This window comes from Bubalus kerabau, chromosome 2 (assembly GCF_029407905.1).
Source record: "Bubalus kerabau isolate K-KA32 ecotype Philippines breed swamp buffalo chromosome 2, PCC_UOA_SB_1v2, whole genome shotgun sequence".
Taxonomy (NCBI): domain Eukaryota; kingdom Metazoa; phylum Chordata; class Mammalia; order Artiodactyla; family Bovidae; genus Bubalus; species Bubalus kerabau.
This window is the reverse complement of record NC_073625.1, coordinates 25,507,597-25,530,257: the sequence shown is the minus strand read 5'-3', so window position 1 is coordinate 25,530,257 and position 22,661 is coordinate 25,507,597. Positions and strand designations below refer to the sequence as shown.

Below are 22,661 nucleotides of genomic sequence, written 5' to 3'. Positions count from 1 at the left end.
TAAGCAATGAATAAGATAAGTGAAGAGTGATGGTAACAGATGGTACTTGGCCTCTGAAGACTTTTGCTCCTTACTCTGTAAAATGGGCATAACAACAATACCTTGCAGGGTAGTGATCAGACTTAAAGGAGTTCATGTGTCCTGCCTAGTACTTACTATCATAAACACTGTATACATGCTTATTACTAGTTATTGTTACTGTGGCTTACTCAGACTAAGGAATTGGTAATATTCTTTCATCTGAACACATAGGGAATAATCCAGATATCTAGACTTTTTTTTTTTTATCATTCAGTGACTTCCTATTATATTTATCAATATGACTACTGGTACACAGGCACTGATGGAAGTGGATATTTGTTGTTACAGAGAGTATCTTTAGCTAAAATGAAAGCAGCAAAGAGGTGAGTGTCACTGCATTAGATGACTCCTTTCTGACTTTAGCATGTTAACATTTTTCAATATGAGTATAAAAATTAGGCTCACCTATAAAAATCTTCAAAGTTGAGCTCAGCTTTTCCTTTCTTCCCAAAAAAGTGTACAAGAAGTGTAGTATCTGTTACTAAGTTTGTAATGTCATCAGCACGCTTAAAAAAAAATCACAATTTGAAAGTTAGTTATAGCAAAACAGAATAGGAATATCCAATATTCCCCAAAGAATGTAAATATATTAAAATTAGAGTAAAAAGCATAAATATGTATCAACGCATGCCATTACAATTAATAAGAAGTTCAAAATGTGAAGACAGAATTATAGATGAAATGATGTTTATCTTCAAAAAGCTTAAAGCTCTGATTAGATAAGAAGTATTCAACCTCACATTGTGGTTTGAGTCTTTCAAGGCCCTTTATGTGACAATACAGATACTAACGTGTTAGTTGCTCAGTTGTGTCTGACTGTTTGCAACCCCATTGACTGTAGCCCACCACACTCCTCTGTCCATGGGATTCTCCAGGGCAAGAAGACTGGAGTGGGTTGCCATGTGCTCCTCCAGAGGATCTTTTTGATCCAGGGATCGAACCCAGGTCTCCAGCATTGCAGGCAGATTCTTTACTGTCTGTCACCAGGGAAGCCCCTATGTGACACTAGATTAGTACAATTTTTGAGTAGTGCTTGAAAGGCACTACTACTTTTACCCATAACTTTAGGTTGAGGAGATAGACTGATGTAATGGGAAGAGGACAGGATTTGAAATCAGAAGACCTGAGCTTACTGACTTTTTTGATCATCGGCTTCCTTACCTGTAAAGTGGGAAAAACCCTATCTGTAATAACCATTTTGAGGATAAAACTAGAATGTGAGTGTAAATGAAATATACAAATGTCCTTATTGGTAGTCATAAGATGTTTTGGCAAAAGCATTACAACTTTTGGAGGGGGAGAGAAGATATCTCCTGTTAATTACAGACATTCTTCTCTGATTGTGTATAATCAACTCTAGTCAGTTTATTATCCAAGGAACAGCTTAACTTAGTAGGGGGAGGAAATATCAAGATATTGAGAAGCATGCCTAAATGGAGCATAAGAGTGGAGGCTCAAGCTGATCAGAAGTCAGCAAGAAGGACTGGAGTATCCATCTGCAGGCCAGAGGGATGGGATGTGGAAGGGGTCAGGATGGCTAAGAAGAGGAGCAGGGGACAGGTTTTAGAACAAGTTGCTACTTCACAAATAAGCAGTAGTGTGATGAGCAAACAGGAACAATGAACTCAAGAGTCAGATTTCTGAGCTTTAAATCCTGACTTTTCCCCTCATTGGTTAAGTGGCCTTGGGGAAGTTAATCTCACTGAGGATATTATTATCCTCAGGAATAACAACAGTACTTACCTTAAAGGGTTGTCATGAGGATTAGATAACCCCTGTTAGTCAGCACTATCACTGGCATATTATAAATGCTCAATAAATGTTAGCTATTATTATTCATTTCTGTCAAATCTGTATATTCCAAGAAGTTGAAAAAGGACTAGATAATACAGGAAATAATGTTGGAACTTAATGCAAAAAAATATTTTTACATGGTATACTCTTACTTCTTTTGTGTTACTGAAACTACATATATTATACAGATCTAACTAACAAACTGCCTTACAATGAGAGGATATAGGAACACTAAAAGTTAGTGAACTCAGATAACATAATTACAAATGTTTTCCTCTGGTGTTGTCATGTTCCTGACCTCGAGACATAATACGCTGAAATGAGATGGCTTTGTTTCACACAGCTTCTAAATAATGACCTCATTCGGCCAGTTTTTCTCATGCCCATTGAGCAGAGCAAATCTTCATTTACAGTCTTTCATCATCAAAATCTTATTAGACTTAGGTTGCACTTATCCAGATAATCCAGATCCACAGAGGCATAAATAACAGTTGGACATTAGAGAGAAAAATTAGAAAATGGAAATGGTGAAAACCTTTTCCCCTCATTCAGTGAAACAGAGTACTGTTGGCAGTCATTGAAAACTATACCAGTGTCCTTGGTATCCTAACAGTGTTATATAACTTAAATCAAAGGAGTACTGAGACAAAAATAGACACTTTATCCCTTTGATTCTTGTGCTTATTGTTAAAATAAAATGAATTCAGGTGTTTCATAACAAAGCAAAAAAAGAACCCCATGGGCCATTTACATGAAGAGCCATTATCTAACTCTGTTTTGACTAAAAATTACTTTAAATGACTTCATCAAAAATGAAATAAATTAAAAAAACCTGCATAAAATAAAAATATGTCAAATTATTAAAGAGTTTTAAGAAATTCTTTCAATGTATTTTTATTGATTACTATGTGATAATAATCTTATCAAGCTCTATTCAAGGGCTGGAAGAAACCTTCAAACTCTTGATATGTTAGTGAAGATTTTAAATAACCTACTAAAACTTACTAAGGGTTAGTAATGTTTTAAGTAAATAAGAAAAAAATCTAAATTTCATCTGTAAAGCTCAAAACAGTTTGTATAATTCCAGTACTCACAGACTGTACTCAACAGTTGCACAATAGACATATTGTACTATGAATTTATTATCTATTATTTTGGTTAGAAAGTGGTATAATTTTTCTGAAAGCAGCATATTCAGATTTTCATTATCACAGGGTTTTACTATCATTGAAAAAAATCTATGGTTAGAAACAGCTCTGAAATAAGCATATGAGAGGCCAATCTCAAGTTTACCTACCTTATGTAAAGAGACCTGCTTTACTCTCAATATTTACATTTTAAAAATAAAAGAAACAAAGAAATACAAATATATACAGATCTAAGCTTTCTTTCTGAACTAATTTGAATCCTGAAATACTGATACTATTAACAATTCAGTGGCATCAGTAATAACTGATAAGGAATTATAATGGGTTGGAATTTATTGGAATTTAACTACAGCTAATTCTCTATTATCCTCTCTAATGTTAGGAAGGTAGTAACAGAGATAATCCCTCAATAATTATTTTACCTGAAAACACAAGTTTTGTTTTCTTTTCATTTTTCTTCATACTTCCCTCCATCCAATTTATTTTCATGATGTTTTAATTAAATTAGCCAGCTTATGATTATAGCTGTGGATTGATTACAGTCAATGGTATGCTAGTAAACTAACTTGCAAAGTGGAAAAAAAAGCCAGATTTGTGGTGTTTCCAATGTCTAATACACTCCTATCATGGCCATTTTGAAGGTACCCAATGGGATGTCACAGAATGCTGAGTTGGGAAGAGATGTGCTGTAAAAGCCAGCCCTAGCACAGGTCTGAAAGAGTGATAAACATCTTCAAGAGATCCTATGTGAATCTTATATATAAGATCTTTGAGTATATGTATGAGCCAACTGGTCTTCTGATATTAAACCTCACAAGATTTAAATTAAAGCAGATTGTGTCTAACTGTGAGAATTTCTTTCTAGCAGAGCTAAATGAGATTAAAGATAGGCTGGAGGCTGAGAGGCGAACAGTCTGTGCTGGAGAGAGATAGCAAGACAGAACTGCTAATTTGAAGCTGGGCACAGCTGGCTTGTAGGGACTCTGAGGACTAGTGTCCCCAGTTGCTCTTACTTTTAGGCACTGACTACTATGTGCCTACATAAATGATTATAGAATTAAGCACTTCTAAAATATGTGTAAGTGGAATATCCATTAGCACTTTATGACCCCAAATAGCTAGAATTTAAAAAGGTGATTTTTAAATATTAATTACTAGCCATAATCACATCATATTTATATATCACATACAGACTAAATATAGGGCAAAATGCTTTATTTACTTGTTTTAGGATTTTAAAATTGAGCACAAGTGGCAAAATTAGCATTTCTAAGTGTCTACCATGCTCTCGAGATGTCAGTTGAGTAACACTGTATATATGGGTAACAGAAGTCATATCTGATCCAGTTTACTTCTCTAGATATTTTTAAGTGTAATTTTTAAAAACAAAACTTTAGAAAAAGAAATGAGAAGCCAACTTTAAAGACAAAAAGATAACGAAAAATACATTTCTTAGTATTTACTGAAAAAGTCCTTTACGATAAGCCAGCCAGCCATCTCTAATACAGTTCTTAAAAATTCTTAATAGGAAACATAGAACAGTATTCAACCTATAACACATAGCCCATCTTTTAAAATAACAAATTCCTATTAACGGGCAAAAAGAGAGTGGGGTGGTGGGAGCCGTCTGCCTGAGTGCAGCAAAAAGGTACATGTCTCTATGGAATTCAAAAACAATAATGAGTGATGTAATGGTCGGTCTGCTTTTAATTTTCCATGCACTGGCAATCCTAACCAATATCAAGGAAAAATGTTCCTCCCTTCCTGGACGGACTGCTCTTAGCACAATTTCCCCATGCCCACCCTTGGTAAGCTGCTCACTATGAATAGTGGGAAACTGGATTGTTTACATATATTGTAACTCTAAAGCATTAGATATCTTATACTAAGTTCATGTAACATTGAAGTTTATAAGGTTAAAAGAGTCAGTGAAACTATAAATAGTATTTTCAAATTTCCTAAAAGTGATCCTAAAGTGAAAAATAATATTTCCCTTTAATTAGGTTGGAAAGTCAAGTTTTCTACAACAAGCAGGTAGATTTAGACAATTAAAGGTGACCTTGCAGCCCCTGCCAGCACAGCTGACATATTCAAATATACCAATTTACATATAGGAATTATTGCTTTCCTAGAGAAAAGGGAAAATACAAAATACATTTTTGGTTTCATCACTGTGACTCTAAAATGAAACAAGGACCAGATTAAGAAAGTGGCATGTGGTACAAGGACCTGGTTGAGGTCCGATTATACCTCTGCAAGATCTGAGAAGAGTGCTTGGCTTGTGTTACGTCTCAGTGTATCCCAGTAGCTTCTGGAGACGAGTTCCTCAGCATCAGTTTTAAGTACCTGTGGAAGTTTTTAAGAAGCACAACTGAAATCTAAAGAACAGTCCCAAACAATGATAATTTATACACTCTAATCTCTTCTAGCCAAACTTGAAAGAAAACACACTAGCTTACCTTTTTTGTTTTCTGCTGCACACAACAGTATTGTATTACATCGCTGGTAAACCCAGGCCATTTTCAAAGCGGTAACGTATATAACCACTATTTCTAAGTACAATGTGGCTTTGTCAAAAAATCACCTTCTTCACTCCCGGGCCCCATGCCCTTCTACTGAGACACACATCACTTCTAAGAAAGTGTGAAATAAAAATTTTATTCACACCTGTGTAAAGTAAATTCATTTGGAGGAGATTTTGGTAATTTTATAGCAACCTAGGAAAATTCTGCTTAACTTAAAAATGAATTGTTAGCTAGCATATGTTAGTGCATCAAAGAATCAAAATGACCACATCCATACGTTAGAGAAAATTTAGATTAATCCAAAACTTGTCAGAAAGAAGTACGTGAGTTTCAGGCAAACCACTCAGAGCTAACCAAGGATTTGGTAAGTGTGTCTATGGTAAATAGATCAGGTACTTTCTGGTTTATCCCAGGGGCACAGCACCAGCTTCCACCTCAGCACAGGCTAGTCTGAAGGTGATAATCAAGATGAAGAAGTGTTGTCTAATCTTCATATGAACTGTAGAACTTCAAGCTTAACTTGGGCTGTATAAACAAAAGTAATTAAATCTGGTTTCTGTCAGAATTTATCAGGGAAGATTTCACCGATTCTCAGGCTTGGTCTTCTTTGGGTTACTGTGAGAAGAAAAATGCTGCATAATGAACGTAGGGGTGAGTGGCTGACGATGAGAGAATTCTCATTTCTTGTGTTTGTTAATTTTCAAAAGTCCAGGGCCCCTAATGAATTATAAGCATCTGGGAATTATTTCAAAGACCTATATTTTAATTCATAATTATGAACTAGAAAACACTGCCTACTGCCCATATTTTAATAAACTCTTAATAAAATGTTTATAATAAGGTATCATTAAGCAGGAGTCACTTATATAACATAGATGTATTTACTACCATAACAGTAAACATAGTAATATGGCAAGAGAGTGTGCTCATCACCCCCTTTAGTAACTAAATAAGCTTTCACCAAGTAAAATTAGCTGAGTGGAGAGCTAACACAGTTCTTTCTCTTTTCCATAGATATAATAGAACTTTGATAAATGGTTACTAGATTAAATACTCTGCCAAGTTATCTAAATATTTTGACCGTGGATATATTTTTAAACTGTAACTAGAAAGTTGGTATACCATAAAGAAAAGGATTGTTAAACCTAAGAAACTAGAAAATAAGGCTTACTGCACAATTATTAGGAGGATAAAAGGAGATTTGTTCTATGAAGCCAGGCCTCTCCCCTACTTTCAAACACTGGTCACCATCACCCCTTCCAGCCATCACACACAGACTTTGATGACATTAAAAATATTTACAACATATGAAGGGATAAAATTAGTTTGACAACCTATACTGACATGGATCGCTATAGGAAAAAATGTATGTTCTAAGAATAGAAAAGAGAGAGAAGAGGAAGAAAGGAAGGAAAAGAGGAAGAGAGAGAGGAAGGAAGAAGCTAGAATGTGAAGAATTCAGGTACTGGAACCCTAATCCCCAAGGTGATGGCATCAGGAGGAGGTGGGGCCTTTGGGAGGTGATTAGGTCATGAGGCCAGAGCCTGCAAAGATGGGATTGGTGTCCTTAGCAAAGGGGCCTGAAAGACCTCCCTTCCCCTTCCCACCACCTGAGGATGCAGTGAGAAGGTGCCAGGAAGTACGCCCTCAGCAACTACCGCACTGAGGCTGCTGGCTTGCTGACCTTGGACCTCCAGCTCTCAGAACTATGAAAACATGATCATTCATCATAAGTCATCCACTTTATGGTATTTTTTATATTGCAGCTCAAGCAAACATAGAAGGAAAGAAGCAAAGAAATCAAATAAGGGAGAATGGGAGGATAGAAGAAAGGAAGAAAAAAGGTGGTTAGAGGGAAAAAAGACTGATTTAGAGATGGGAATATACCACTGTGGGAAGCAGAACAGTGGTGTCCTAAGGTTGTTTATGTCCAGACAGGCAAATAAATTATATATATAGTATATTTGAGAAAGGTTATACCCAGAGATTAGGCAAACTAGAGGGAAAAAAATCCCCAAATAGCAGCCCATAGAATTGGGCAGGAAACTGTCTTTGCTATTAGTGATATTTAATAACACACAGAAACATAGAACACACAGAAAACACACAGAAAAATAGAAACAAAGAAAAGAAAATTACATCTTTATAATTTGGGCCAATACAACAACTGTGCCCTGAGACACCATAATCTGAGAATTGTAATTTAAAGTCACACGGGACTGCAGGTCTCTGCAGTGTATCACAGAAATACACCCACACACAAGTCTTCCTGGAAAACACACACCCTTAACCCAGGCCTTCAAGAATCACCACAGACACATTCCAACAAATACATGCTCATAATATGAGATCGTGTGTGTGTGCTAAGTCACTTCAGTCATATCGGACTCTCTGCAACACCATGGACTTGTAGCCTGCCAGGCTCCTCTGTCTGTAGGATTCTCCAGGCAAGAATACTGGATTGGGTTGCCATGCCCTTCCATGAAAGAACGTAAGTCACCACAAGTAGGAACTAGCAGAAAAAAACAAACAATAGAACCAGAGCTGCAGATTTCAGATGTTGAAATGATTAAATATGGAATACAAAATAAGCTTAATAAATTTAAAGAATATGAAGTTGCATGTGACAGGATTTTTTAGGAAAAACATACTACTGGAAATTATTAGGCTGATTAGAAAAAGTAAAACTTCTAGAAATGAAAAATGAATCACTGAAATTTAACTGAACTGAACTATCTACAGCTAGAGAGAAAATCTAGCTGTAAAGGTAATATGAATAAACTATACAGAATGCAGTGTGAAAAGAAACAATGTGGCAAATTAAAGAGGAGTTGACAGACATAAAACATGAATATCTATGAAAGCTCTAGAAAGTCACAGTTGAGAAAATGGGAGGGAGGAAACATTCAGAGAGACACTGGCAGTAAACATTCAAGAAATAATGAAAGCAAACAATCCTCATATTTGAGAAGCCCAATAAATTTCATGATAAGTAAAAGCAGAAAGATAGAGTGTAAGAAAATTGTAGAATAGCAAAGGCAAAGAGAACCTTAAAAGCACTCAGAAAGAAAATAGATTAACTACAAAAGAATAATTAGATCCAGAGCGGACTTTTCAATTTCAACAACAGAAGCCAGAAGACTAGAATGACATCACAATTTGCTGAGAACACATGCCAATCTATAATAATATACCTAGTAAAATTATCTTTCAAAATAATGGCATGTATACATATATTAAATAATTATACACCTGAAGCTAATATAATACTATATGCAAATTATGTCTCAATTAAACAAACAAATCCACAGAAATGGAAGAGACTGGTGGTTGCCAGAGGCAAGTGGCTGGAGGTGGCAGGGAACTGGGTGACGGTGGTGAAAAGGTGCAAACTACCAGGAATAAGGTAAGTCAGTCTTGGGGATGTAATCAACATACAGCCTGGTAACTACAGTTAACAGTACTCTACAGTGTACGGGAAGCTGCTAAGACAATACATCTTAGTTTTCATCACAAGGAAAAAAAATTGTAACTATGTGATGGGACAGATGTCAACTAGACTTACTATGGTGATTATTTTGTGATAAATACATATATCAAATTATGTTGTACATCGGAAACTGATATCATGTTATATGTCAATTATATCTCAATAAACTGGAAAAAAAATAAGGGCGGAATAAAGAGATTTCCTGAGAGAGGGTTTTAAAAAAATTATCAGAAGATCATCACTTGGGGATATACTTTGTGAGTATAAGATTATGAGATTTAAGAAGGGGAGAAATTAAAGAGGTAATTACTGAGAAAAGAATAGCAAATATATAAGTAATTTGAAACAAATATGGCTGATACATATTTTAAAAGTCTAACTTGGTGGATTAAAAAATACAAGGGTAGACATTATTGTTTTAAGTATACATGCCAGGAGCAGAAAGAATGGTACTAAAGAAATTTTAAACTCTACTTTTGAGAAAGAGAATAAAGTTTAAAAATAAAATAAAATTTAAAAAAATAAATAAAAAAATTTTTAAAAAAGAGAATAAAGATACGGTCCAATCTAAGACTTTATTATTTTAAGTATATTTACTAAAACTTCAAGAATAACTACATAAAGAAAAGAAATACAGTGAATGTCTTCTAAACTAAAAATAAATCCAGTTTGTATAAATACAAATGAAGAAAGGAGGAAAAAAACAGTATATAGAATGGCAAAAGTAAATCCAAATAAGTTAGTCATCACAGTAATATAAACTGAATTTCCAATTATAAAGCCCATGTCATCCACCCAGAAAAAAGAAACCGATAAAGTACACAAGATACACTTAAAAAAAGACATATCCAAAATATAAGGGAAAAAATAGGTTGAAAATGATAAACCACGCTTCTAGTAATGAAAAGCAAGAAAACAATGCCAATCTCCTCACTGAGAACAATTGAAAGAACTAGACAAAATATGATACAGATGTATCTTAAAGCATCTTAAAGACACTATCTGCCTTTTGTACTATATTTTCAGGTACAAAAGCAGTGGTGGGTAAAATTTCTGAAGCCTTAGGACAATGACAGCAGTGGGACCAAAGGCCAAAGTCATTACATTTTTCAGAAACTGTCACATTCTTCAGTTTCATATACTCACATGAAAATAAAATTCACTTAAGAATATACTTGCTGAAGAATAGAATTCATAATTTTGTTAATTTGATCTTTGAGCACACATCTTTTTAACATTCAGTGTGAAGGGAAGCAAGCATAAAGCACTTCTGCTAATGAAGTACTATGGTTGTCTTGAGAAAAAACATCCAGGTGGTGATTTGTGTTGCAAGGTAAATTAGCCACTTTTTTCATGAACCATCATTTTTACTTGAAAGAACACCTGATAAGACAAACTATGGTTATTTAGACCTTGGTATATGGCACACATCTTTTTGGAAAATGAACCCAGTGAGCCTGTCGCTTCAAGGGAAACAACTGATAGTATTTGTTGCCCAATTTACTGAACAGATTGAATACAGAAGCATCTAAGAGAAACTGGCTGTCTTCTATGAAGTCAGGTGTTAAAGAGGTTTGAAACAAATGTAAAAATACTACTTTTCTCATTACATTTTTGAAGTTATTTTTCATAAAAAATGTTTAGGATAACACGTGTTTATTATTTTTAAATATATGAATAACTACCTTAAAATTTCTGAGTTTTAATTTCTAATATGGTAAATATATCCAAAATATGAACAAAACTTCTTTGGATTCTCAATAATCTTCAACAATGTAGAGGGGTCCTGAGACCAAAACATTTGAGCACTGTTGCTTATAGTAATTGGAGAAGGCAATGGCACACCCCACTCCAGTACTCTTGCCTGGAAAATCCCATGGACGGAGAAGCCTGGTGGGCTGCAGTCCATGGGGTCGCTAAGAGTTGGACACGACTGAGTGACTTCACTTTCACTTTTCACTTTCATGCATTGGAAAACGAAATGGCAACCCACTCCAGTGTTCTTGCCTAGAGAATCCCAGGGATGGGGGAGCCTGGTGGGCTGCCGTCTATGGGGTTGCACAGAGTCGGACACGACTGAAGTGACTTAGCAGCTTATAGTAATAAAAATGAACGAACTAGGACCATTCATTAGATTCAATTACGTAGATGAAGCTGACAATCATGATAATGAGTCAAAGAAGCAAGACACAGAAAAACTCATATAATACGATCTCATTTAATTGAAGATCAAAAGTGGGCAAAACCAAACTGTATCATTTAAGATACATAAAAAGGCTGTAAAATGACAAAGCAGTGACTGACATAAAGGTCATGATTGTGATTATCTTTTCCAGGAGAAGGATTATGACTGGAGATATATGGAGGGGCTTCTTGGGGCATGTTTAATTTCTTGATCTATATTATATAGTAAACTTCTATTATTTTTTATTTCATATTTACATTCTATCAGCAGTAAATTTCCAAACTAAAATATATGTTTTAAAAAAAATCAAGGAAAGCTTCATCATTACTATAGGCAAAAATAGATAGTAAAAAACACAAAAAGGGAAAAGTCATATATTAACAAAAATAAAAGGTAGTATATTTGACAACTAAAATAGATTTTTAACACAAACACATTTCTAGAGATCTAGGGATAGTATTTAATCAAAGATTTAATTTGCTAAGATGATTTAAGTGATCTAAATATGTTCCTATAGAGGCAATAACAAGGCTTAGAAATATATAAAATAAAACTGGAATTACAGGTATAAATTATTAAGTCTAACATAGGAATGTATAATTTAACACACTATTTGACCAAACAAGTGGACAAAAAATTAGTAATGATAGAGATTTAAAACACATACTTAATATGTTTGATCATACATATATTATAACCCTGTACCCCAAGTTGGAGAATATACATTATTTTCAAACAGAGATCATTTATGAATATTGGCATTGTTTTAGTTCATAAAACAAGTTCAATGCGTGTTAAAAAATTATAACTGGTACATTTTTGGACTCCAATGAAATCTGGATAATAATCTTTAAAAATTTGCCAAATATAAGGCATGTCAAAGTCATGCCTTGACTTTGCATTATTGACCTCATGTTTGCCTTACTTGTTCTTCTGGATGTTTTACATTTCTTTTCACCATAATAAGATAATCAAGAGTTGACTATATAAGAAATATGAAAAGAAGTAGGGTTGTTTGGAACAAAAAAGGCTATAATGTAACTGTCTTCTAGAAAATAAAGGAGCATGTTCAATCTTACACTGTAGTAACGGATAATCTGACAGAGTAGAGGCAAAATCTACCATAAGAATGACTGAATTTTGGAACTGGCTACTGCAGACACCACAGAACTTCAATCTGTAATAGTAAAATCCAGAGGTACTGCATTTCCTGAAAGAACCTATTCCTAAAGGCAGAATCTGAGGTTATAATTAGTTCCATGAACTATACTCAAATTAGATACTTTATCACTCCAGTTGATCTACAATTCTGGAAACTAGCAAATAATTGCCAGCTAATTCATAACATTATACTATTTTTCTCTTAATGTCTAAGTAACTACAATTTGTTTATGTAGCTTAAACTAGAACCATATTAGTACCTGTTTCCTTTTAACAATACTACTCTGAAATGTATTATTTTAAAAAAATGCTTGTCTCTTATATGAAAATTATTTATGAGTTTAAAGGAAGTATATAAATTGCCACAGTTGGAAACATGGCTCATGCAAGGACAGATTAGAAAAATAAATAACGAAGTCATAATTATTATTAACAAATTTTAAGCTTCATAGGGCATGTGGCATTAGAATCTCTGAGATTTCCATCTTTCACATTCTTATATATTTTTGAAATAATTAACAGGAATCTTTAAAAAATTTTAAGAGAACAGTAGGCTTTATTCCATGGAAAACAGTGAATTTTGCAGAAAAATTTTACAGTATCTTGTAAGGAATCAAAACAACCAGTCAGTCATAAGATTACCATGGACTTGGCTTGTTTTCCAACCCATTCTAGGTCCATTCCTTGTGACTTAGATATTTTACATTTAATTTATGCTGCATCAGCCTTTAGTGTATACTTGAGTCTCAAAGAGAATTAGTTTTTATAGTTTGGAATTTTTATTAAATATCAATTTCAGGAGGCACACAGCTAGAGTCTACACTATAATGGAACCTTTCAGTAGGACAATACTGAGTAGCTCACTGTAAATTCGAGAGTTTCTCTCAGGTGGATTTGTATAATTTGAGGGCTCCATCTAAGTGACTTAAGGATGCCAGGGAAAATCAAACGGACTGTGCCTTTTACATTCAGAAGAGACCATGGCCTATTCTCAGTTGTGTAGCAACTGGGCTAATCCATAAGCTATGACTTTCTGGGAGAAAGAAAAGAACGAAAGCGTAGCATGAGAATACATCTGGAAGATCATTTGCAAGAATTCCCAACTTTTTCAGGAAAAGACGAGTTTGAAGACCATAATCCTCTTTGAGAAACAACATGATACAGTGATATATTGAACATATCAAGTGCCATCTTATACAAGACTTTTGTAGAGACCAAAGGCAGTAGGCAGGCATCAAAAGTTTTAGGAAGAAAAATGGGGAGAAATACTGAGAACTAGCAAAAGTTTATCCATTAATATCTTTGGTATTAGAATTAAGACAAGACTGTACATCAGATGATGAGATCTAGCTCTTAAAATACCTGTGTCCTGCAGGAGCATAGCCTGAGAATCTGCTCCATAAATTGTACTTAACTCTTCAAATACCACTGAAAAATATAAAACGTCAATTACTCTACCAGAGTTTTGGGTTCTTGTTCACTCACCTTCACCTTATTTTAATCTAAAGCTAAAGAGAAAGAATTGCTCTGTAAATTTATAATTTTCTTATAAATCCAGGAAGGAAATAAAAACTGGGGGCTTGGTTTCACATTATTATATTCAATAAATTCCTAAACAGTCTTGATAGTAGATCTGGCTTTATAAAAGAAATAGCATTGTCAAGTATAACAGGTGAGGGCTATTTACATAAAGAACATTTAAAGGGTTGTACATACACTATTAGTAGGAGAATGGTATCCATAAAGTTGAAGACGCTGACATAGAGCACAAAGGGCCAAATGAAGTGTCACATTTCAGAATGAACCCAAGTATAGCAAAAGAAAAAAAAGAAAAAGACGACAAAATAATCAATTAGGAAGGGCAAATCATTATGCTACATTCTCTATAGAGCACGCACACAGTACAAGTGGGATAAATGTTAAAGATGAGTAGCAAAGTTTTTTAAATCTCGTATAATTAAACATTAAGTGAACCTGTGCTCATTTCAACCACTTTCATTATAACTTTTTGATGGAACTATTGCTTTGAATTAAACATGGTACTCCGAAGTACGCAGTTTTCCTGAGACATGCTTCAGCAATTCCATGTGCGATGAGGGGCAGACCTGGATGCAGCAGCATGGCGGTGGGGATGGCATGAGACCTATGCTGGAATCCTGTTCAGCGCCTGTTAGTGCCATGGACCCAGGCAACTTAATGAACCTCTCTGAGATGGTTTTCTCTTCTGTGCAAAGGTGTGAAGACTTACCTGAGAGAAATGTAATGAGGACTAAATGAGAGTAACATGTATAATGGAGATAGTACAGACCTTAGCACATAGTAAGTGTCCCAAGAAATACTATGCTCATTTCTCTCTTCTGAAGGAGTTCATTTTGATATATAAATATTTTAAAATTTAGTCTTGCCTAATTTTTGATTTGGGGATGTACTATTTAGTTTAAAATATTCTACTAATTAAAAGAGAATTCCATGTTTCACAATTAGCTAATCTTTTTGAGTATTTATTATATTTCAAACCCTGTTAAGTGGCTACACAGTTTAACTCATTTAACCCCCATAATCATCATATGTGCTCATTACTCCTATTCTTGTACAAATGAAGAAACTGAGGCACAGAAAAATTTAAGGACCTGGTTCAAAGTCACAGAGGTAATGAATGGCAGAGCTAATAGTCAAAACTTGAAAAATCTGACTCCTACAATGTCTAACATAATCTATATATTTTCACCATAAGCTAAATTTCAGTTGCTTCAAAACTCAAAAATCTCATCAGTTCAGATATGCATTGTTTAAAATATGACAGTTCATATTGTTTAAAATGTGACAGCTATTAACAATGTTACCACTAATTATTACTATTATTGTAAAACACAGTAAAAAATATTTGTAAGAGCACTGTATTGTCCTAGAGTGTTGCTTAGTTCAGAAGCTGTACTACAGATTATTTCTGGATTGTTTTAAGAAATAGTTCGGATAGCTAAATTCTATAAGTGAGATTCCAGGAGCATTAATTGAACTGTAAGATAAACACCTCTGGGATACCTATGGAGATCAGTGTCTTTAGCAACATTCGTTTCCATATAAGTAAGTGATAGAATACTTAAAAGTTATTTTTATTTGTTCTTTAAGTCTCCTTCCCCATGTATTTGCTAGATAATGTTTCACTGATCTATGTACGTTCATATAAAATAACACAATTTAGGGTATACTGATATAATTTAGATTTCATAATTCAGATAGACTTTCCCTAAATAATCCAAGTTAATAAAGTTTTACTGTATTACTGTTATGAACTTATTTGCATTATATCATCGGTATTAAATTTACTTCACCTGGGATGCAATGAAGCTTTTGTTGCTGACATGGTAGCTTTTCCCAATGTGGGTTGACTGCTATTATTATTCCCTTTCCTCTCTCCCTTTGTTACTCACTTAGGTATTTTAGTAAAGGTTACTGATTAGAATAGGATTGTTACTTTACTGGAAGATCCATAAGTCTTTTCTGGAATTAGTATAAACAAACAAACAATTAAGTGTGTATTCATTGAAACACTATCTACTTTATCACTGAGGTATACCAAAAGATTTATTAACATAATTCAACCTCCTAAATGATATTTTATCAACAACTTGCCTATCCAGTCAATCATTGGCAATCCATGAAAGTTAAAATAATTGTTTACTCTTTTAGTATATTATCAGTAGAGAGTGTCTTCTACAAGTGTCTTCCATAATTTAATCTATCGGGGAGGTTAAAAAAATACTGATAAATATACCATAGTCAAATATTCTGAGAAATAATAAACATTAATAATCCTGATAATCTGCTTTTATTAATATAAATACACACTTTGTAAATCTACTGGGATGAAAATGACACCCATCTGCTACAGATAACCCATGTTTAAAAAAACCTAATATATATGCTTGTAACAGTGAGAAAAATAAAAAGTGTTGCAACTCTTTGAGGTTAATTATTTGAATTCCAGATAAACCAATTAAACTATTTCACAGGGCCACTAATTTGCAAATGGAACAATTATCAATTACATACTAACAAAATTCACCATGTTTCTACTATCTAAGTACCAGAGGAAGAAATATGATACAGTGGGTAAAAGTATAGGTTTTGGAGTTGGCCAGCCATGGGTTTAAATTTTGGCTTTGGCATTTAATAGTTATGGAATTTTGGACAAGATACTAACCTTTCCAAGTGTCAGTTTTCTCATCTATAACTATAGATAATAACAGAACTGTTTGGTAGATCAAAAGAGAAAATGCATGCAAAGCGTCTAATATAATGCCTCATACTAAAGTCTTAGTACCTGTCTGTTACTTTTATTAAGTGAACCTAGGATGTTGTCAGGCTGTAATATTTACTTGGGACAAGCAAAAAGAAAACTAGAAGGAAAATGGAGGGAAATGTTGCTAACTCTACCTTCAAAGTAAAATGAAACATTACTCTTCCCAGAAGAAGAATCTATAATACATATTTCTATGAATGCAAAGAAACATATTATTTCCTTGTTTTCGCTTCAACATTCATATTATTATAGTACCACTAAATTTACTCACATGTATAATTAAATCTTTGCAATTCACCTTTAAATTTTTATATGCATAATGATCTGTATTAACCTATTATATGATATACCCTTCAAATCTCATGGATAACAACAATATGGATGAAAATGATTTAATGAATATGGTTATGGATACAGATGTTTAATATCAATACTTGATATAAATATTGATATCAAAGCATATAAATACTGAAGTTTTTCTACATAAGAACTTCAAGAAACAGACAGATCCAAAGTTACAGGCTTTAATTACTATTTCTCAACATGAATAAAATAATTCTTACCTAGAAAACCCACCTGAAACCATTATAAATTATTCTTACCAGCATTGCACGCTTTTCTTCATCTCCTTTAGTTTCTCTCTTTTCATTTTTTTTCCTGAATATTTCTTGAAGCTGAAAAGAAAACCAATCAAAAATCAAACACCTGATAAGAGTTTCTGGGAACCTATCTAATACCCCATGCTAGATATATTCTAAGAACAAAGAAAATAATTAGCTTCATATACACCAAGAACATTAAAACTAGTATGAATACATTTTCTGATACTAGTTTTTTTCCTAAGAAAAAGTTTTAGGTCCAGCATTTAGTTTTACTTTATGATAGTATCTCCTACAGTTTAACTTTATTGCTAAGACACAAAGACATGGAGCCTGTGGCATATACATAAAAAGAGATGAAGCCTACTGAGGAATAAAGGACACTGGACCAGAAGTCAGGGGTCTAGGCTTGAGCCCATCTTCTGTCATAAACCAGTTTCATGGATGGGGGACAGGACCTCACTGGGCTCCAATTTGCTCATACATGAACAGAAGATGGACTGAATGACCTCTAAGGTCTCTTTCAGGTAATGGTAGGAACATGGGCTCTGCATGTCTAACCTTTTGAGCAAGTTACTCTAATCATTTAAGGCTTATTTTCTATATGGGGAATATGAATAATTTCTTACCTTAAAGCAATATTTTTTTTCTTCTAGCTTTACTGAGATATATTTTTTCCTCTAGCTTTACTGAGATATATTTTTTTCCTCTAGCTTTACTGAGATATAATTGATAGGTCTTATACAAATAATGTTGTGCAGAGTAGACATTACAAGTAATTACTTAGCACAAGCACATTGCCTGTTCCAGTATTCCTGCCTGGGAAATTTCATGAACAGAGTAGCCTGGTGGGCTACAGTCCATGGGGTCAGAAAAGAGTCAGACACAGCAACTGAGCACACATACCCTGTTATACATGGCATTATTTCCTGTTTAAAATCCTCTTTTACACATGGAAGCTTAATTCTATCTTTATCTCAGTTTTCTGGTGAGGTCCCTGTTCTTGTCTGTGTAATTTGAACCGCTATCTCAATTCTTTTACTTCACTTAGTATGGCTAGAGCTGAAATCCAAAATGTATTCTCTCCCAAGATATATAATAACAATTTAAAACTACAGTACAAACAGTAAATTATTTTATTAACACATATATTGCATACTTTATCTTAGTGAAAAGTTTTTCTTTTTAGCAAGCATTATTAATATTCACTTTATAAACAGGCAGGAGGATCATAGATTTTACAAATCTATTTTACAAGTCTACAAGTAACTCTGCCCAACTCCACCTCTGCTTTTAGGAACTCCTAGCTGTTGATGTGCGTGCGTGCTAAGTCACTTCAGTCGTGTGCAACTCTGTGCGATGCTATGGACTGCAACCTGCCAGACTCCTCTATCCATGGGATTTTCCAGGCAAGAATACTGGAGTGGGTTGCCATTTCCTCCTCCAGGGGATCTCACCAACCCAGGGATTGAACCCTAGTCTCTTACATCTCCTGCACTGGCAGGCAGGTTCTTTACCACTAGCACCACCTTGGAAGCCCTTAGCCATCTACAAACAACAACAAACAATAAAACATTAGCATGGCCACTGCAGAGTAGACCATTGCTTTAAAGGAAGAGCAACTTTTTTAAGAGTGTAGAGTAAAAACAAACTGAAATTCTACAAGAATGTTTTACCTCCCACCTCCACAAACAGACAGGAGTCCCACAGACATCTACACAGGCAGCTTCCAATGCACTGAGTTCCAAAAGGTAACCTTTAAGACAGTGGGGTGGAACTTGGCCGTGTTTCCATAGAAAGTCTGTTGAAGGCTGTTTCGATTACAAGGCCCATTCTGAAAGTCCTAAAGTACAGCTGTACACTATCATGACAGAGCTCTAGTGAACTAAGTCTGCCCATCTTAGGATGTTAGCAACATCTCTCTACTGCAATGAAACTCCCCACCTCCGCACCATCGTGAGCAGCACTACAGTAAGGGACCCTTTGTGGGCCCAGCTCCCCAGACTTGCTCAGGGGCTGTACTTGGCCAAGGGCTACACAGAAGCCTTTTGACAGATCCCAGTAATTAGTTCCCTGCTTCCTTTTGAGCAGCTGCTAATTTGTTCTGGTGAGGATTTCCCTCTCGCCTCTTTCCTACCATGGGAAAGAATGATTTCATAATTTCTCTTCTGTGCTCCAGCCTCTGAAGAAAATACTAAGCTATCTAAGAGGTTTTCCAAAGGATTTTTATTGGCTTGTTACAAAGGAAAAACAGAAAATGAAATGGCTATTTATGTTATTTTCTCCTCTTTTTGCTAAGAGAGTAGAGGTAAATATTGAGTTGCACAAAGAGGCTAAAGCTAGACCTTGTTACTGGGAGGAGTAAACTAATGTTAATCTCTGTTTTGGAGAAAATCAGAAAAGGCATTTTGCCACAGACATAGATATAGGATACATGGGTTAAAAGAGAGAAATTCCAGAAGGAGAGGGTGGTTAAGATGAGTGAGTAGCTGATGATGCTGCCAGACCAGCACCAACATGGGACCAGTCAGGTAAGAAAGCCTGAAAGGCAAATACCAAGAACATGCTTATCAGCCCTTGGTCAAAGACAAGGGAAGGCAATGGGAGAATGGGCTAAGACTGGAATACAAGGCAGGAACAAGTGGAAGAGAAAAAAAATATTGTAAATCCTTTAAAGAGAAGGAAGGGAAGTTTCCACAGGCAGGCAAAGAGCTGCCTATGGCTGGGTGGCTGATATGAAAGGTCTGGGTGTGTAACAGCCCAGGATTGCCTGTCTCTCACTCCATGGAAAATATACATTTCAAACCTCCAGAATATGTGTAAACAATTATAATTATCTTCATGTGTGTGTGCTCAGTCACTAAATCATGGCTGACTCTCTTGAAATCCCACGGACTGTAACCACTAGGTTCCTCTGTCCATGAGATTTTTCAGGCAAGAATACCACAGTCAGTTGCCATTTCCTTCTCCAGGGGATCTTCCCACCCAGGGATCAAACCTGTGTCTCCTGCACTGACAGGTGGATTATTTATCACTGAGCCACCTCAGAAGCCCTATAATTATCTTTATACACTGAATAGATTTATATAGTGTAAAAATAATTCAAAATAAAGTACATGAGTATAATATACTTTATTAAGGTAAAAGCATAATACTTCTACTCTTTTTTCAACAATGTGCTGTGCTTAGTCACTCAGTCGTGTCTGACTCTTTGCGACCCCATGAACTGTAGCCTGCCAGGCTCCTCTGTCCATGGGGATTCTCTAGGCAAGAACACTGGAGTGGGTTGCCATGCCCTCCTCCAGAGGATCTTCCCAACCCAGGGATCAGACCCAAGTCTCTGGCATTGCAGGTGGATTCTTTACTGTTTGAGCCAACAGCGGAGCCCTTTTTCTACAGCAGTATTCTAAATAATGCAAAAACATAAAAAATATAAGTAAGCAATATATGTATTGATAAAATGTAACCAATAATATACATACCACCAAAAACTCCTTTTTATCCACCATCTCATTGCCATCTGTGTCAAACATGTTGAAAGCTATTCTAAAACCTGCATGTGGCTCTGCCAGACAAAAACAGGAAAGTATTTGTGAAATGGAAAAATGTTTTCAAAGTTCAAAATCCACATTAGTTGTAAACAATTCATATTCTGTGCAGAAATGCTTTAACCAAGAAATTAAAAGCAACATGTTACTATTAGTTAACTATAATAAAAGCTATAGGTAAGTATATATACTTCTGCTTCATATATTAGCACACTTAGTAACACAGTTGATAAATAACTTGAAATCTACTTGTGTGATACTTGCTGCATATCATTAACAGTAAAATCTGATTACCTTCCTTCCAAAAATAAATATTTCTTTCTTTTCCAAAGTCTGTCAGTTTGTTTGAAAAGAAAATATCATCTCAGTACATTTGAAATATTTTTAATATGTCAGCTAGTTAGAGCAGAAGAAAAAAAATGTACAACACAATGGACCAGCCTAAAATCCTGGGGAAATTATAACAGAATGACCCACACACAAAAAAAGTCAGGCATGAGAGATTACATACTTGGGGTTGAACTTCCAGAGGCTTCAAATACAGAAATATAAAATAAAAAGGACTTGAATAATTAATTCCTTATTTCCCCCAAATACAAGGAAAAACTGCTTTTCTGAGAAAGACTTTCATACACTATGAACTGCTGTAATTGTATGAAAATTATAATAAGATTCAATATCTCTTCTCCTTCCATTTCTAAAGCAAAAAGAAGAATGCTTGGACAGAAGAAAACTTGAACGCATCCTTCAAAGCAGATCTCAGTGTACATGCCTTTTTCAAAACATTTGACCTCTTTTGAGATGACTGGCAAAAAGTTTAAAAAGGGACCTCCTACAGGTACACTTGCCACTATGTGTTTTGAAATTGTGAACCCAGCAAAGCGAAGCACATAGACTTGCTTTCTTAACCAGTAATAGCTGTCTCTGAAAATAATGGAAATGAAAGCGTTTTATGCAAGTTCATTTTTTGCATGTATTTTAGGAATCTAAACTTACTTTCATTCTCACTCACTTGAGGAAGAAATAAAAAGTTACACCATCTCCAATGACCAAGTTTTAAGCTTTAAAAAGATCTTGAAGATACACACAGAAAGAAGTCCTCACAAGCATTGTTTGGAAGGGAAAATAAAGTAATAAAAAGTAAAGGTGGAGGGGCGGGAAACCATAGACAGCTAACATGGGTTATCTAGCTCACTTCCTGTGTGCTTAGTCATTCAGTTGTGTCCGACTCTTTTCAACCCCATGGACTATAACCCGCCAGGCTCCTCTGCCCATGGAGATTCTCCAGGCAAGAATATGGGAGTGGGTTGCCATGCCCTCCCACAGCGGGGATCTTCCCAACCCAGGCATCGAACCCAGGTCTCTCACATTGCAGGCAGATTCTTTACCATCTGACCCACCAGGAAAGCCCAAGAATACTGGATTGGGTAGCCTATCCCTTTTCCAAAGGATCTTCCTGACCCAGGAATTGAACGGGGGTCTCCTGCATTGCAAGCCAATTCTTTACCCGCTGAGCTACCAGGGAAGACCCAAACAACACCCATAATTACAGAAAAGTTAGGGTCTTTGAGTGCTGTGACTTCATTTGGAATTCAGAACTCATCTTAGAAAAAGAGTTTAAATTGAAAAATTATAATTAAATAACACCCATAATGTTTTTTGGGTTTTTTTTGTGTGTGTGTGTGTTAAGAGTCACAGCACTCAAATATCCTAACTTATCTGTAGCAAGCAAAAATCACTATATGGGATTTTTTCTAACATGCTAAAACCAATCCTGTCCAAACCCAACATGTGGTTTTCCTCACCAGTTTTGTTTTACTTGTACCT

At 35.1% G+C, this 22,661-nt stretch overlaps 1 protein-coding gene across 5 annotated transcripts in view; it reads right to left on the bottom strand.

Moving 5' to 3' along the window:
• Positions 1-22,661, bottom strand: part of MICU3 (mitochondrial calcium uptake family member 3) — a 95,550-nt gene that overhangs the window by 10,871 nt on the left and 62,018 nt on the right. For 4 of the 5 annotated variants that reach the window (XM_055567262.1, XM_055567259.1, XM_055567261.1 and 1 more), the window contains 5 exons: positions 20,769-20,851; positions 17,290-17,361; positions 14,101-14,139; positions 5,274-5,369; positions 487-587 (listed from right to left, as the gene is read on the bottom strand). In XM_055567262.1, coding sequence (XP_055423237.1) covers positions 487-587; positions 5,274-5,369; positions 14,101-14,139; positions 17,290-17,361; positions 20,769-20,851 — 391 coding nt within the window. The remainder of the gene's footprint in view (positions 1-486; positions 588-5,273; positions 5,370-14,100; positions 14,140-17,289; positions 17,362-20,768; positions 20,852-22,661) is intronic. The other variant, XM_055567260.1, reaches the window with a different exon arrangement.